Raw genomic sequence first — 15222 nt, 5'->3', positions numbered from 1 at the left:
AAAGCCTCTGCCTTCAGCTCAGGTCATGATCCCAGGGTCCTGGGATCAAGCCCCAAATCGGGCTCCTTGCTCTTCGGGAAGCCTGCTTCTCCTTCTCCCACTCCCCCTGCTTGTATTCCCTCTCTCGCTATGTCTCTCTCTCTCTCTCAGATAAATAAATTAAATGTTTAAAAATATATATCTATACTCTTCAAGCTCCTGTTTGTGAGTGATTCTGCTCACCCTGCGGTGGAGAAGATAGCTGGCAGAATGTTCTCGAACAGTGGTCCCTTGGGCAACAACATCACCTCTACTTGTGAATTGGGTAGAAGTGCAAATCTCCGGGTGGTACCCTAGACCTTCTGAATAAGAAGCTCTGTTGAGGGGCGCCTGGGTGGCTCAGTGGGTTAAGCCGCTGCCTTCGGCTCAGGTCATGATCCCGGGGTCCTGGGATCGAGTCCCACATGGGGCTCTCTGCTCAGCGGGGGCCCTGCTTCCCTCTCTCTCTCTGCCTGCCTCTCTGTCTACTTGTGATCTCTGTCTGTCAAATAAACAAAATCTTTAAAAAAAAAAAAAAAAGAAGCTCTGTTGGTAGACTCCACGAGTCAGTGGTTTAACAAGCACTCTAGATAATTCTGAAGCTCCCTGAAATTTGAAAGCCACAGGACTAGAACAGCTTTTACTCCTCCAGTAGTGACTTTGTCACATTTATAATTTTATTTCTCAACCTGAAGTCTTACATGGGGCTGTAAAGCAAGTTCTCACAAATAAGGCCTTATGTGTGTATGTGCACATATGTATGTATCTATATATGTATCAATATACATATACATATGTATCAATATACATATATATGTATGTGTTTAAAACATTTATCAGGAAATTACTTTTATTTTTATTTTGTAGTTTTGTAATTTAAAAAAATTTTTTACAGCTTTTTAATTTCTTTGATGGAGGGAGAGAGCTAGCGCATAAGAAGGGGGAGCAGCAGAGGAAAAGAGAGAAGCAGTATCTCCATGGGCAGGGAACATGATATGGGGCTCGATCCCAGGACCCTGGGATCATGACCCAAGCGAGCTGAAGGCCTACACTTAACCGACTGTGCCGCAGAAGTGTCCCTGTTTTTTTAAGTAGGGTCCACGCCTAGTGCAGAGCCCAATATGGGGCTTGAACTCATAACCCTGAGATTAAGACCTGGTCTGAAATCAAGAGTCAGATGCCCAAATGACAGTCACTCAGGTGTTCCAGGGAATTATTTTTATTTTTATTTTTTGTTAAAGATTTTATTTATTTATTTGACAGAGAGACACAGCGACAGGGAACACAAGCAGAGGGAGTGGGAGAAGCAGGCTTCCTGCTGAGCAGGGAGTCCGATGTGGGGCTGGATCCCAGAACCCTGGGATCATGACCCGATGCAAAGGCAGACACTTAACAAATGAGCCACCCGGGCGCTCCTTTACTTTTATTTTTAAAAGATTTTATTTATTTGTTGAGGGTGGGGTGAACACAGGACGGGGGGTGGCAGGCACAGGGAGAAGCAGGCTCCCTGCTGAGCAAGAAGCCTGATGTGGAACTTGATCCCAGGACCCTGGGTTCGTGACCTGAGTCAAAGGCAGATGTGTAACCCACTGAACCACCTAGGCATCCCGGGAATTATTTTTTAAAGGAATAAAAATTGGGGGGACGCCTGGCTGGCTCAGTTGGTAGAGCATGCAACTCATGATCTTGGGGTTGTGAATTCAAGCTTCACAATGGGTGTGGAGACTACACTTATAAATAAGTAAATAATTTATAAATACTTATAAATAAGTAAATAAAATAAAGGATAAAAGATTTTAATTCCTTCACATTCCCATAATATCACACTTATCTCTCAATTTTGTCCACTTATTTTTCAATGTTATTTATTTATTTTTAAAGCTTTTATTTACTTGAAAGAGTGTGCGTGCGCATGCACACCTGTGAGCAAAGGTGCAGGGGTGGGAAGATGGGGGAGGGGCAGAAGGGGAGGGAAAGGGAGACCCTGAAGCCCACTCTTTGCTCAGCGTGGAGTCCTATTTGGGGCCTTATCTCAGAACCCTAAGATCATGACCTGAGCTGAAATCAAGAGTCTGACACTTAACCAACTTGCCACGCAGGTGCTCCTTGTCTCTCAATTTTAAAGATTTTATTTATTTATTTGACAGAGAGAAATCACAAGTAGACGGAGAGGCAGGCAGAGAGAGAGAGAGGGAAGCAGGCTCCCTGCTGAGCAGAGAGCCCGATGCGGGACTCGATCCCAGGACCGTGAGATCATGACCTGAGCCGAAGGCAGCGGCTTAACCCACTGAGCCACCCAGGCGCCCCTTGTCTCTCAATTTTAATTTGGTCTTTATCCACATGTAAATGTCTTTATATAATTGTAGAAATGTTAATTGTAATATACTGTAGAAAAATTTTTGGTTTACTTTTGAATTTAAAATTATCTGGTAAACATGCTAAAAGAGGACTTTTTTTTTTTTTTTTAAGATTTTATTTGGACGCCTGGGTGGCTCAGTTGGTTAAGCAGCTGCCTTCGGCTCAGGTCATGATCTCAGCGTCCTGGGATCGAGTCCCACATCGGGCTCCTTGCTCGGCGGGGAGCCTGCTTCTCCCTCTGCGTCTGCCTGCCTCTCTGTCTGCCTGTGCTCGCTCTCTCTCCCTCTCTCTCTGACAAATAAATAAATAAAATGTTTAAAAAAAAAAAGATTTTATTTGTTCATTTGAGAGAGATCACAAGTAGGCAGAGAGGCAGGCAGAGAGAGAGGGGGAAGCAGGCTCCCCGCTGAGCAGAGTGCCTGATGTGGAGCTCAATCCCAGGACCCTGAGATCATGACCTGAGCCGAAGGCAGAGGCTTAACCCACTGAGCAACCTAGGCGCCCCAGAACTTTTTTTTTTTTTAAAGATTTTATTTATTTATTTGAGAGAGAGAGAGCATGAGAGGAGAGAGGTCAATGGGAGACTCAGACTCCCCGCCGAGCAGGGAGTCTGATGTGGGACTCGATTCAGGGATTCCAGGATCATGACCAGAGCCAAATGCAGTCACTTAAGCAACTGAGCCACCCAGGCAGCCCTAAAAGAGGACTTCTTCTTTCTTTTCTTTTTTTTGAAGTTTTTAATTTGTTAGTTAACATAAACAATGTTATATTAGTTTCATGTGCATTACATAGTAATTACAAATTCATAAAAGATGACTTTTTTATTTTATTTTTTAAAAATTTATTTATTTATTTTTTAAGATTTTATTTATTTATTTGACAGATCACAAGTAGGCAGAGAGAGAGAGAAGAGGAAGCAGGCTCCCCGCTGAGCAGAGAGCCCCATGCCGGGCTAGATCCCATGACCCTGGGATCATGACCTGAGCTGAAGGCAGAGGCTTTAACCCACTGAGCCACCCAGGCACCCTGAAAGATGACTTTTTTTTTATGTTAAGGTAGCAGTACTCACTCCTGCTAGTCTTTCTTTCTTTCTTTTCTTTCTTTTTTTTTTTTTTAAGATTTTATTTATTTATTTGAGAGAGAGACAGTGAGAGAGAGCATGAGCGAGGAGAAGGTCAGAGGGAGAAGCAGATTCCCCATGGAGCTGGGAGCCCGATGTGGGACTCGATCCCGGGACTCCAGGATCATGACCTGAGCCGAAGGCAGTCGTCCAACCAACTGAGCCACCCAGGCGCCCCTCTTTTCTTTTTTTTAAAGACACACTCTCTCTCTCTCTTTTTTTTTTCCCTTAAGATCTTATTTATTTTTTGACAGAGAGAAACAGCGAGAGAAGGAACACAAGCAGGGGGAGTAGGAGAGGCAGAAGCAGGCTTCCCGCCAAGCAGAGAGACCGATATGGGGCTCCATGCCAGGACACCGGGATCATGATCCAAACCAAAAGCAGACACTTAAGGACTGAGGCATCCAGGCACCCAAAATTCTCTTTTGAAGTAATCTCTACTACCAGTGTAGGGCTCAAACTCATGACCCTGAGACCAAGAGTCACGTGCTCTACCAATTTAGCCAGCCGGGCGCCCTTCTTTCCTAGTCTTTTTTTCTATATGAATATTGATAGATATCTTTTATTTTTTATGAAATTTTACTTTTATTTTCATAAAATTTTGCTACAATTACCTTTTAATGATTACATAAGGCTTTTCTGTGGGACATTTAGATTACTTCCTTTTTTCCGGTCATTATTCAAAATGTCCTTGATCATTTCCTGGAAATACAATTATACGGACAAAAACGGTGAACATTTTAAAACATCTTGAGAGAGTTTTCCATGTTCTTCATAGTTCTTTGAAATAGCTAAGCAATCTCATTGCTGTTAGATTTAGTTGTTCCTCTGTTCCTCTACGGTCGAACATCAATACCAGCAATTCTTAGCAGAGGTGATTTTTGTCCCCTAGGGAACACTGAGAATACCTAGAGACACTTTCAGTTGTTAAAATTGTTGAGGGGTATTACTGGCATCTAGTGGGTAAAAGCCAGGGATTCTAAACATCCTGCAATGCACAGGACGGCTCTTACAACATAGAATTTTCTGGTCCAATAGGTCAATAGGAGAAATTTTTTTTGTTATGTATAGCACATATAAAAATTCATGTACCATTTTTGTACTGAAGTTATTTGAAATAAAGTTTTTTAAAAAGAATTTATTTAGAGAAGAATCCATGAAACAAGATGGGATAGGGAGGGAGACAAACCATAAGTGACTCTTAATCTCACGAAACAAACTGTGGGTTGCTGGGGGGAGGGGGGTTGGGAGAAGGGGGGTAGGGATATGGACATTGGGGAGGGTATGTGCTTTTGGGTAAATTGGAAGGGGTGGTGAACCATGAGAGACTATGGACTCTGAAAAACAATCTGAGGGGAGTGAAGTGGGGAGGTTGGGGTACCAGGTGGTGGGTATTATAGAGGGCACGGCTTGCATGGAGCACTGGGTGTGGTGAAAAAATAATGAATACTGTTTTTCTGAAAATAAATAAATTGGGAAAAAAAAAGAATTTATTTATTTATTTGAGAGAAAGAGAGATCACAAGTAGGTAGAGAGGCAGCAGATGGGGGGGGGGACACAGGCTCCCCACCTAGCAGAGAGCCCGATGTGGGACTCAATTCCAGGACCCTAAGACCAAGACCTGAACCGAAGGCAGAAGCTCAACCCACTGAGCCACCCAGGTGCCGAAGTTTATTGTTGGTTTTATTTTTTTTTAAGATTTTATTTACTTATTTATTTATTTGAGAGTGGGCAGAATGAGAGTGAGAGAGCACAAGCAGGGGGAGTGGCAGAAGCAGACTCCCCACTGAGCAGGGAGCGAGATGCAGTGGAGGTCTGGATTCCAGGCCCCCGGGGTTCATGACCTGAGCCAAAGACAGATGCTTAACTAACTGAGCCACCCAGGCCCCCCCCTTGATTGTAGGTTTCTACCTTGTTTCCAAAATAGGTATGTTGCTTGATACAATTATGTATTTATTCCTCTGTAGGCTAGGGAGATTTGATTTTACTAGGATGGATGAAATGTATCCACTTAGCACTTTTTTTTTTTAAAGATTTTATTTATTTATTTGACAGAGAGAGATTACAAGTGGGCAGAGAGGCAGGCAGAGAGAGAGAGAGGGAGAAGCAGACTCCCTGCTGAGCAGAGAGCCCGATGCGGGACTTGATCCTAGGACTCTGAGATCATGACCTGAGCCGAAGGCAGCAGCTTAACCCACTGAGCCACCCAGGCACCCATCCACTTAGCACTTTTGTATAGGCCACATCTACAGCTATTGTGCTAGAGCACAATTCTTCTGGCTTGATCTGAGAATGATTCTTAGTTTGACTTTGGAGTGACTGAAAGTGATTTCTGGTTTGACTTTTGGGCAATAAATATGTTCTGTTTTAGGAGATTTTCATTTGACTCCAAACATATTTTATTCTGTCTTTCTTGGGTTCTCATATACCACAAGTTGAAATTTCTCTTGCATAATTGAAGAGCCTTCAGTATAGATACAGGAATTCAGGAGTTAAACCAACCGATATAAGGAGAGGAGGAGCCTGGGGAGGGCAAAGAAGACAAAAAGATTTGTATACTGATCATCTGGTTTTTTTCCAGAAGTATTCCTTTATGATTATATAGAAGAAAAAGGGGATTTTTAAAAAAGATTTTATTTATTTGATAGAAGACAGAGCAGGAGAGGGAACACAAGCAGGGGGAGTGGGAGAGAGAGAAGCAGGCTTCCCACTGAGCAGGGAGATTGTTGGGGGGCTCAATCTCAGAACCCTGGGATTATGACCCAAGCCAAAGGCAGACGCTTAATGACTGAGCCACCCAGGTGCCCCAAGAGAAAGAGGATTTATAAACTATGTAATTGAAACATCATTCTTGGGGCACCTGGGTGCCTCAGTTGGTTAAGCATCTGCCTTCAACTCAGGTCATGATCCCAAGATCCTAGAATGGAGCCTGACATCTTCCTTTAAAATAAATAAATAAATAAATAAATATATATATATATATATATATTTATGTATTCATTTGAGAGAGAGCTAGAACTCACTTGTGAGCAGGCGGGAGGGACAAAGGAAGAGAGAAAAGCAGAATCCCTGCTGAGCAGGGTGCAGGACACAGGGCTCAATTCCAGGACCCTGAGACCATGATCTGAGTCGAAGGCAGATGCCAACCAACCAAACCACCCAAGCGCCGCCAAAACGTTTCCAGTACTTTTTCCCAGTATTATCCAGCCCTAAGTCAGACAATTTCAATGCTTCTCTTACTTTCAAATGAGTCTTTTCAGGAATTTTTTTTTAATCTTTAAGTAATCACTACACCCAACGTGGGGCTTGAACGCACAACCCCAGGCTCAAGAGTCACATGCTCTAGTGACTGAGCCAGCCAGACACCTTACAAATGACAGGTTTTTTTTAAGATTTTATTTATTTATTTGACACACACACAGAATCACAAGTAGGCAGAGAGACAGGCAGAGGGAGTGGGGGGAAGCAGACTCCCTGTTGAGCAGAGAGCCTGATGTGGGTCTCCATCCCAGGACCCTGAGACCATGACCTGAGCCAAAGGCAGAGGCCCAACCCACTAAGGCACCCAAGGCACCCCAAAGACAGTTTTAAAATATCAAGAAGCTATACTACTAAAATTTTCCAAGGTCTTTTGTCATTCAAATAGTTTTTTTTTCTCAGGTCTCCCTTTGAGAAAGGTGGTTTTTCTTTTTGGTCTTTCATCCTGTTATTATTCTTTTTTAAGATTACATTTATTTGAGAGAGTGAGACAGAGAGAGCATGAGCAGTGGGGGCGGGGGGGGGAAGGACAGTGCAAGAGGGAGAAGCTGGCTCCCCATTGAGCAAGGAGCCTGAGGCAGGGCCAGATCTCAGGACCCTGGTATAACCCAAGCCGAAGGCAGATACTTAACTGACTAAGCCACCCAGGTGCCCCTTTATTATTATCATTTTTAAAAAAAATTTTATTTATTTATTTGACAGAGAGAAAGATCACAAGTAGGCAGAGAGGCAGGCAGAGAAAGAGGGGGAAGCAGGCTCCCTGCTGAGCAGAGAGCCCGATGCGAGGCTCCATCCCAGGACCCTGAGATCATGACCTGAGTCGAAAGGCAGTGGCTTAACCCACTGAGCCACCCAGGCGCCCCCTTTATTATTATTTTTAATTAATTTTATTTTTTGAGAGAGAGTGAGAGAGTGGGGGAGAGGTGAAAGGAGAAGGAGAGAAAGAATCTTAAGCAGGTTCCATGCTAAAGGCAGAGCCCCGTTCCAGGCTTGATCTCACCACCCAGATTATGATCTTAACTAAAATCAAGAGTCCGATGTTTAAACCACTGCCACACAGGCACCCCAAGATTTTATTGTATTTTTTTAATGATTTTATTTATTTATTTGACAGAGATCACAAGTAGGCAGAGAGGCAGGCAGAGAGAGAGAGAGGAGGAAGCAGGCTCCCTGCTAAGCAGAGAGCCCCATGTGGGGCTTGATCCCAGGATGCTGGGATCGTGACCTGAGCGGAAGGCAGAGGCTTAACCCACTGACCCACCCAGGCGCCCCTCCAAGATTTTATTTTTAAGTAATCTCTATACTCGATATGATCAAGAATCACATGCCCCCCCCCCAAGGAAAAAAAAAGAAAAAGAAAAGTTGCATGCTTTACTGACGGAGCCAGCCTGGCACCCCCTGAATGTTCGTTTTACTTTCAGAAAATATTAGGACTCTTTTTACTCCCTGGAAAATGGGCATGAATACTTTCCTCATACTTCGTAGCTACACCACTGCTGTTCGAAATACTCAGATCAGTGAAACAAACATTTGGAAAATGCATTAAGACACAGACGGTAGAACAGTGCAGAATTTTGTGCAAAACTGCATTAAAGTTCTTCCTATGGATGGCAGTCTTCAGAGACAAGGATTTTTCTTCCCTTGCTTCACAATCTGTACTTCAAAAGAACGAACTATTGGTGTGACAGGATTTTCCTAATCACTCCAAGTCCTCTTTTTCTACCCATGCAAATACGCTGTTCAGAAGAACCTCAGGGAAGGGAGCGTTTTGAAGTTGTTTTGTTTTCAGATCAAATTTCTTCTCTAAATAAAAGCAGCTGCTACATTTTCAGACAGTATTTCCTAAGACTTATTATCTTCAATTCGTTAAAAAACTTATTTGCTAACTTAGAAAGTCCTGTTCTCTTCCCTGTGTATTTGCAAATATGGCATTTACGAAATAAATCACTCCTTTAAGTTACTGGAGCACTTCTGAGCTTTCCATAACAAGGTCTGGGATTCCCTGATTTGAGTCCTCTTTTCTGCTTTGCTTTGGTGAGACAACAAACTAGTATTTGTATTCAATTAAGCTAGCCCAGCTGTCTCGATTTCACAGTTGTTTCAGCCGCTTTAATTTTGTCTGCGTGCCTTACGAGCGTTTCGGGGGTGGGAGTGGGCGGCAACCGCCTTCGTACCCAAACCCCATGCACCGACGGGGACTGGGCAAGGACTGGACACCGTTCAGAGAAGCAGCTGCGACGACCTTAACTTGCAGACCCAAGAGGGGCGAGCACAGCCAGAGCCCACAGACACCACGGGCTCGCTCACTGCGGCTTCAGGGCCAGCGCTCGCCCCAGAGCAGCCGCCCCAGTCCGCGCACGCGCAGCAGCACTGCCGCGGCTCCCGCCCTCTCCGGGGGCCTTTTCCCGGCCCGGCGCGGGGCTGTCCGCAGCGGCGCCTGAGCGGGCTGAAGGGTTACTCTGTGGACCGGTTGCTCTGGCTCTGTTTTCCCTATCCCGTTGTCGCCGGCCAGGAAGGAGGGACATGTGTAGAGTATCGCGGAGGGAAGATCGTGGCCGAGAGGAGAGGCCCCTGCGGCGTTGGGCGCTTGGACCTGCAGGCAGTGCACGAGGCGCTCGCCAGGGGGGGGTCCTCTCTCTCAGGCGGCTGTGAGCGGGAGGCCTGAGCCGGGAGCGTCCGCGGCCACGCAAGTTCCAGGGGGCTGAGGCGAGGCGCTATGGAGGAGCTCGACGGCGAGCCGACCGTCACTGTAAGGGCGCCCGCCAACGGTCTTGCCTTTGCGGTCCGAGGATTGTGTCTGCTTTGTCACTGTAGGCTTGTCTACCTCCCGCGAGGCTCCTGGCCTCCTCCTTCAGCTCAGTAGCCACAGTTCGGAGGTCCCATTAGCTAGGTGCTCGTGTTCGGGTCGCAGTGGTCGCTTGGTGTCTACTCTTTCTTTGTATCCTCAGAAACGCCTGGCTCGGAGACCTCACTCCATCCCTCACTCTCTCTTGTCTTCCCGACTTTCCCATCCCACTTCTGTCGCTTCTCCCGTTGGACTAGTGCTGTAATGAGCGGGCTCCAACCCAGCCGAGGTCGAAGGGGCTTTTATCTTCCGCGGCACTAAGTTTCACGTGGCTACACCATGGGCTTGGCTTCTGCTGCTTCTTGTGCCGTGCTGGCCCAGGATTTACTAGAAGTATTTGTTCCCGGAGACTTCTTGTACTTACCGCCCTGCTTGCTTTCAGTTCTGTCTGGACTTTCAAGAGAGTGCCAAATGTGAACGATCTGTGATGTTCGAAAATAGATTCCTGGCGTTTAGATAGGAGATACCTACCGATCCTCCCCTTGGAACCCTCTCTTTTTCTCTTTATCTCCTCGCTTTTCAAATGCAAGAACCAGCACCCTCTCCCTTGGGAAAGCCTTCCCTTACCTCGCTGGCTAGGGCAAATATTTCTGTCCATTATTGGCTTGGTCTGCACCTCTTTGCTCTTGGTAAGTGGGAAGCTTCGCTGAACTGCAGGTTGCCTGATCTTGGATTTATTACTTTTGAGAAGTTGAGATGCCTCCGGTTTTCTGCTAAAGCCAACAGATGGAAAAGCAGTGCCTGACAAAAGCAAAGATGGGGTCATTTCAAAGCTAACTGGACAAAAGGAGGCACGAGATCGTAAATAGCAGTTAATGAGGGTTGTTACTCTATAAAATTTACTATTGTAGCGTGTTAAAAATTTTTTTTTAAACAAGAGTCTTTTTTTTTTTTTTTAGATTTTATTTATTTATTTGACAGAGACAGATCACAAGTAGGCAGAGAGGCAGGCAGAGAGAGAGAGGAGGAAGCAGGCTCCCCGCTGAGCAGAGAGCCCGATGCGGGACTCGATCCCAGGACCCTGAGATCATGACCTGAGCCGAAGGCAGCGGCTTAACCCACTGAGCCACCCAGGCGTGTTAAAATTTTAAGACCTTTATGAATTGCTTTAAATGTTATATATCAAGGCTGTGGCAGTGGCAGTGGGAAGAAAAATTAGAATATCAGAATCACTGTAACTTTTTCAGACATCATCTTGCCTTTCCCTCCTCCTCTTAGAGTCTTTTGATGGGGGCCCCTTTCCAGTAACCTGCACAACCCTGGGGAGTCACTGCTTTAATACTGAGCCTTGATAATTAGCCTTGCTTTTACAAATTGAATGAAGATGAGCCAAGCATATTTTTTTTTTAAAGATTTTATTTATTTATTTGACAGAGAGAGATCACAAGTAGGCAGAGAGGCAGGCAGAGAGAGAGGAGGAAGCAGGCTCCCCGCTGAGCAGAGAGCCCGATGCGGGACTCGATCCCAGGACCCCAAAATCATGACCTGAGCCGAAGGCAGCGGCTTAACCCACTGAGCCACCCAGGCGCCCCATAGCCAAGCATATTTTTAACACCAGCAGTGGTAATGGACTTGTGATAGCTCAGCTCCACACTGGTGTTGGGGAGACCAGGAAGGAAATTGATTGACCTGTTGACACAGCCTTACAGAGAGGTGTTTTCTTTCTTTCTTTTTTTTAAAAGATTTTATTTTTTTATTTGACAGAAAGAGACACAGTGCTAGAGGGAACACAAGCAGGGGGTGTGGGAAAGGGAGAAGCAGGCTTCCCACAGAGCAGGGAGCCTGATGGGGGGCTTGATCCCAGGACCCTGGGATCATGACCTGAACTGAAGGCAGACGCTTAACAACTGAGCCACCCAGGCGCCCCTAGCATTATCCCACTTTTCTTACTGCCTGTTTGTTTGTTTAAGATTTTATTTATCTGTTTGACAGGGAGAGAGCACAAGTAGGCAGTGAGGCAGGCAGAGAGAGAGGAGGAAGTAGGCTCCATGCCAAGCAGAGAAGCCCGATGCAGGACTCCATCCCAGGACCCTGAGATCATGACCCAAGCCGAAGGCAGAGGCTTAACCCACTGAGCCACCCAGGCGCCCACTGCCTGTTTTTTTTTTTTTTAAATTGGACTTCCTCAGTAGACTGCTAGCTTTTGGAGGGTAGTAACTGTAGTATACAGTGTTGTATTTCTAGAGCACAGTACAGATAAAGACTTCTTAGACATTGCTTAGTTGGTAAATGACAGCATTAGCCCTTCCTCAGAACTAACTGCACTTGTCCTTTTTTTCCTTTTTTTAAAGATTTTATTCATTTATTTGACAGAGAGAGAGATAGATCACAAGTAGGCACAGAGGCAGGCAGAGAGAGGGGAGGGGGGGGAGCAGGCTCCCTACTGAGCAGAGAGCCTGATGCGGGACTCGACCCCAGGACCCTGAAATCGTGACCTGAGCCGAAGGCAGAGGCTTAACCCACTGAGCCACCCAGGCGCCCCTGCACTTGTCTTTAGACCAGATTATTGCCAGCCAAATTTCTTCTCTGCCAAAAATACTTATGGAGTGCCATCTTTGTGCCAGGGTCTCTTCTAAGCAGTGAATGAGAATCCCGGAATCTCCTGCCCTTGTGAGCTTTTTTAATCTTTAAAATTTTATTTATTTATTAATTTATCAGAGTGGGGGAGAGAGAGGAAGAAAGAAAGAGAAAGAGAGAGAGCAGCAGGTAGAGGGAGAAGCAGACTTCCCGAGCAGGGGGCCAGATGCAGGACTCGGACTCCATCCCAGGACTCCGATAAACGACCCACGCTGAAACCAAGTGCTTAAGCAACTGAGCCACCCAGGTGTCCCGCCTTGTGAGGTTTTATCCATTTATAGGGCAAGGTAATAACCATGTAGGATAGTCATTTCAGGCACTGAGAAATGTTGCAGTCATTTGAGAGTTGATGGTGGCTTGGGTTAGACTGGTAGACATGGTAAGTGGTTGGATTTAGGCTTATCTAAGAGTAGGACAGGATTTACTGATTGGACATAGGTGGTAAGGGAAAGTGAAGAATCAAAGATTACTCATAACATTTGAGGAAGGCTTTGTCCCAGTGGGGGAATGGAATGAGACTTGGAGGTGAGCATCAAGAGTTCTTTTTTAGTTCTGATGTTATGAATATAGCTCTAGAGGTTAGGTAACCTATAAAGGTGTGAATTAGGTAGTTGGATATATGAGGCTGAGGCTCAAAGGGGTTGATCTGAGTTGGAGAGAAGAATTGAGTCTTTATCAAAGGGATGGCACAGGGGCTCCTAGGTGGCTCAGTGGGTTGAAGCCTCTGACTTCGGTTCGGGTCATGATCCTGGGGTCCTGGGATGGAGTTCCGCATCCGGCTGTCTGCCCAGCGGGGAGCCTGCTCCCTCCCCGCCCCGCTTGCCTCTCTGCCTACTTGTGATCTGTCTCTGTCAAATAAATAAATAAAATCTTTTAAAAAAAGAGAGAGAGAGATGGCACAGAAGCCATGGTATTGGAGGGCTCCTTTTAGTAAGTAACAAACAGTTCAGTTTCTTTTTATTTTTAAGTATATTATTTATTTATTCATGAGGAATTTATTCAGAGGAAGAGGGAGAAGTAGGTTCCTGTTTCTGAGCCTGATGCGGGACTCAGTCCAGGACCCCGGGAATCACAACCTGAGCTGAAGGCAGAGGCTTAACCAACTGAGCCAGCCAGGTGTCCCAAACAGTTCAATTTCTCTTCTCTTTTTTAAAAAATTCCCTTTTTCTGAACTGTAGATTGTTAAATTACGATATAGCAGTTGATTAAGGATAGCTCTTAATTTTATCAACACTTGCAAAGTGGCAGGCTGGGTTGAGGTGCTCAGGAAAGCTTACTTGCTTATTCAGGGTCTTAATAGGCTGGGCTGATCTCAACCACACTTAGCTGTATACATAGATTAGCTCCTAACTTTCATGACCACTTATTTCTAGGGCTCTGCTTGCAAAGCGTTTGAAAACAAAGCCTTTAGTAAAAGTAACAGTGTCTGTGCCTTTTTTTTTTTTTTTTTAAACTAGTTGATTCCAGGAGTGAATTCAGAGAAGAAGCAAATGTGTTTTGATTGGGGTCCAGGGGAGATGCTGGTGTGTGAAACCTCCTTCAACAAAAAAGGTAGGTTTTTGTTTTTTTCTTCTAGGTTATCCATCTTGGCACATTTGTTTTATTCTCAGATTTAACTAACTGAAGCAAGAATCAGTTGAACTTTTTAAACCGTTACCTATTTAAGATTTTCATTAATTTATGGGATCTGGAAGATGTTGAGTACAGGAAAAAAAATTAGTAATGTTTGTGGTATTCCTTTATATTTAAAAATTTCAAGTTTTTTCCCATTGTCCAGAATGACTAAATTCCCTTCACAGCAGCCCCCTTTCCATGAAACTGTGGAACAGTTTCCGCATAGTCCTCATAGTCCTTGCTTTTGTAGTATTGTAAACTTGATGAATTCTGTTAGCTGTTGATATAAAGCACAGAAGATCTGGAGAGTGAAATGACTCTTCCTTTTTCTCTAAGCTCCTTCAGATTTTGGACATGGATCTTTTCTTTCTGTTACAGACTCTTCTACTAGCAAGAGAAAACTAAATTTTCATATTTGATTTTGCTTTCTCCATTTCAAGAGAAGTCTCTGGAAATGTTGGAAGAGATTTTCTTGCAAATATTTGATAGGTTCTTTATCCAGATGTGGAGGCTTTCCTCTTCTATAAGGAGGGAATTGATCTAATGGAAGTCTTAGAATTTTGGCAAATCATGTGGTATGCAGTTCCTGCATTTTGAAGTGATGTAGTTAAAAAAATTATTTTTCAGTATAGTTTTTCTTAATTTTTCATTAACAGTTCTCCGTAATGTTGCCAAATGTTTATGGCATATTTTAGTATTAAACATCTCAAGCTTGGCAGAGCTCTAGAAGCTGCCAAAGGGACAGTTGCTCAGGAGAGAACCTTCTTTGAATATGTCTAGCCTCTTTTCATACTTAATGGGAAAGCGTATCAGCATTTTTAGTTTGTCCTCCATTGTTGGAAACATGAGGCTTTCTTTTTGTTTATGTCTGTTGAAATCTGGATAGAGACAAGCCATTGAACATCATCACAGTTTTTTCAAGAAGCTGTTATATAAAATATCTACAAGTTGGTGGTTTATAATTTCTCATGATAAAGATTTTATTTATTTGACAGAGAGAAATGACAAGTAGTCGGAGAGGCAGGCAGAGAGAGAGAGGGAAGCAGGCTCCCCGCTGAGCAGAGAGCCCGACGCGGGACTCGATCCCAGGACCCTGAGATCATGACCTGAGCTGAAGGCAGAGGCTTAACCCACTGAGCCACCCAGGTGCCCCAATTTCTCATGATAGATCCTTTTTATCACTGCCACAGAATAATTTAGTCAACTCTTGATTCTTTGTTTTAGGGGTAATGGCAGTACAAAGAAATATAGAAATAATATTTATTTGAATTTGATGTTATATAAAATTTCAGCTCTAGGTGTCTTTTCCTTTTTTTAGATTATTTATTTATTTATTTATTTGTGAGAGAGCAAGAGTATATGCACAAGCAGGACCCAGGGGCCAAGGGAGAGGGAGAAGCCGACTATTGAGTAGGGAGTCCAACACAGGGCT

At 44.5% G+C, this 15222-nt stretch overlaps 1 protein-coding gene across 2 annotated transcripts in view; it reads left to right on the top strand.

Moving 5' to 3' along the window:
• The first annotated feature begins 9394 nt into the window (after positions 1–9394).
• NUP85 (nucleoporin 85) overlaps positions 9395–15222 on the top strand; it is a 30291-nt gene continuing 24463 nt past the window's right edge. For both annotated transcript variants that reach the window (XM_044247456.1, XM_044247454.1), the window contains exons 1-2: positions 9395–9503; positions 13634–13727. In XM_044247456.1, coding sequence (XP_044103391.1) covers positions 9471–9503; positions 13634–13727 — 127 coding nt within the window. In that variant the 5' untranslated portion in view covers positions 9395–9470. The remainder of the gene's footprint in view (positions 9504–13633; positions 13728–15222) is intronic.

The sequence above is a fragment of the Neovison vison genome, chromosome 5 (genome assembly GCF_020171115.1).
Source record: "Neovison vison isolate M4711 chromosome 5, ASM_NN_V1, whole genome shotgun sequence".
Lineage (NCBI taxonomy): Eukaryota > Metazoa > Chordata > Mammalia > Carnivora > Mustelidae > Neogale > Neogale vison.
The sequence above is the reverse complement of the archived record's forward strand: the minus strand, read 5'-3'. Positions and strand labels throughout refer to the sequence as shown.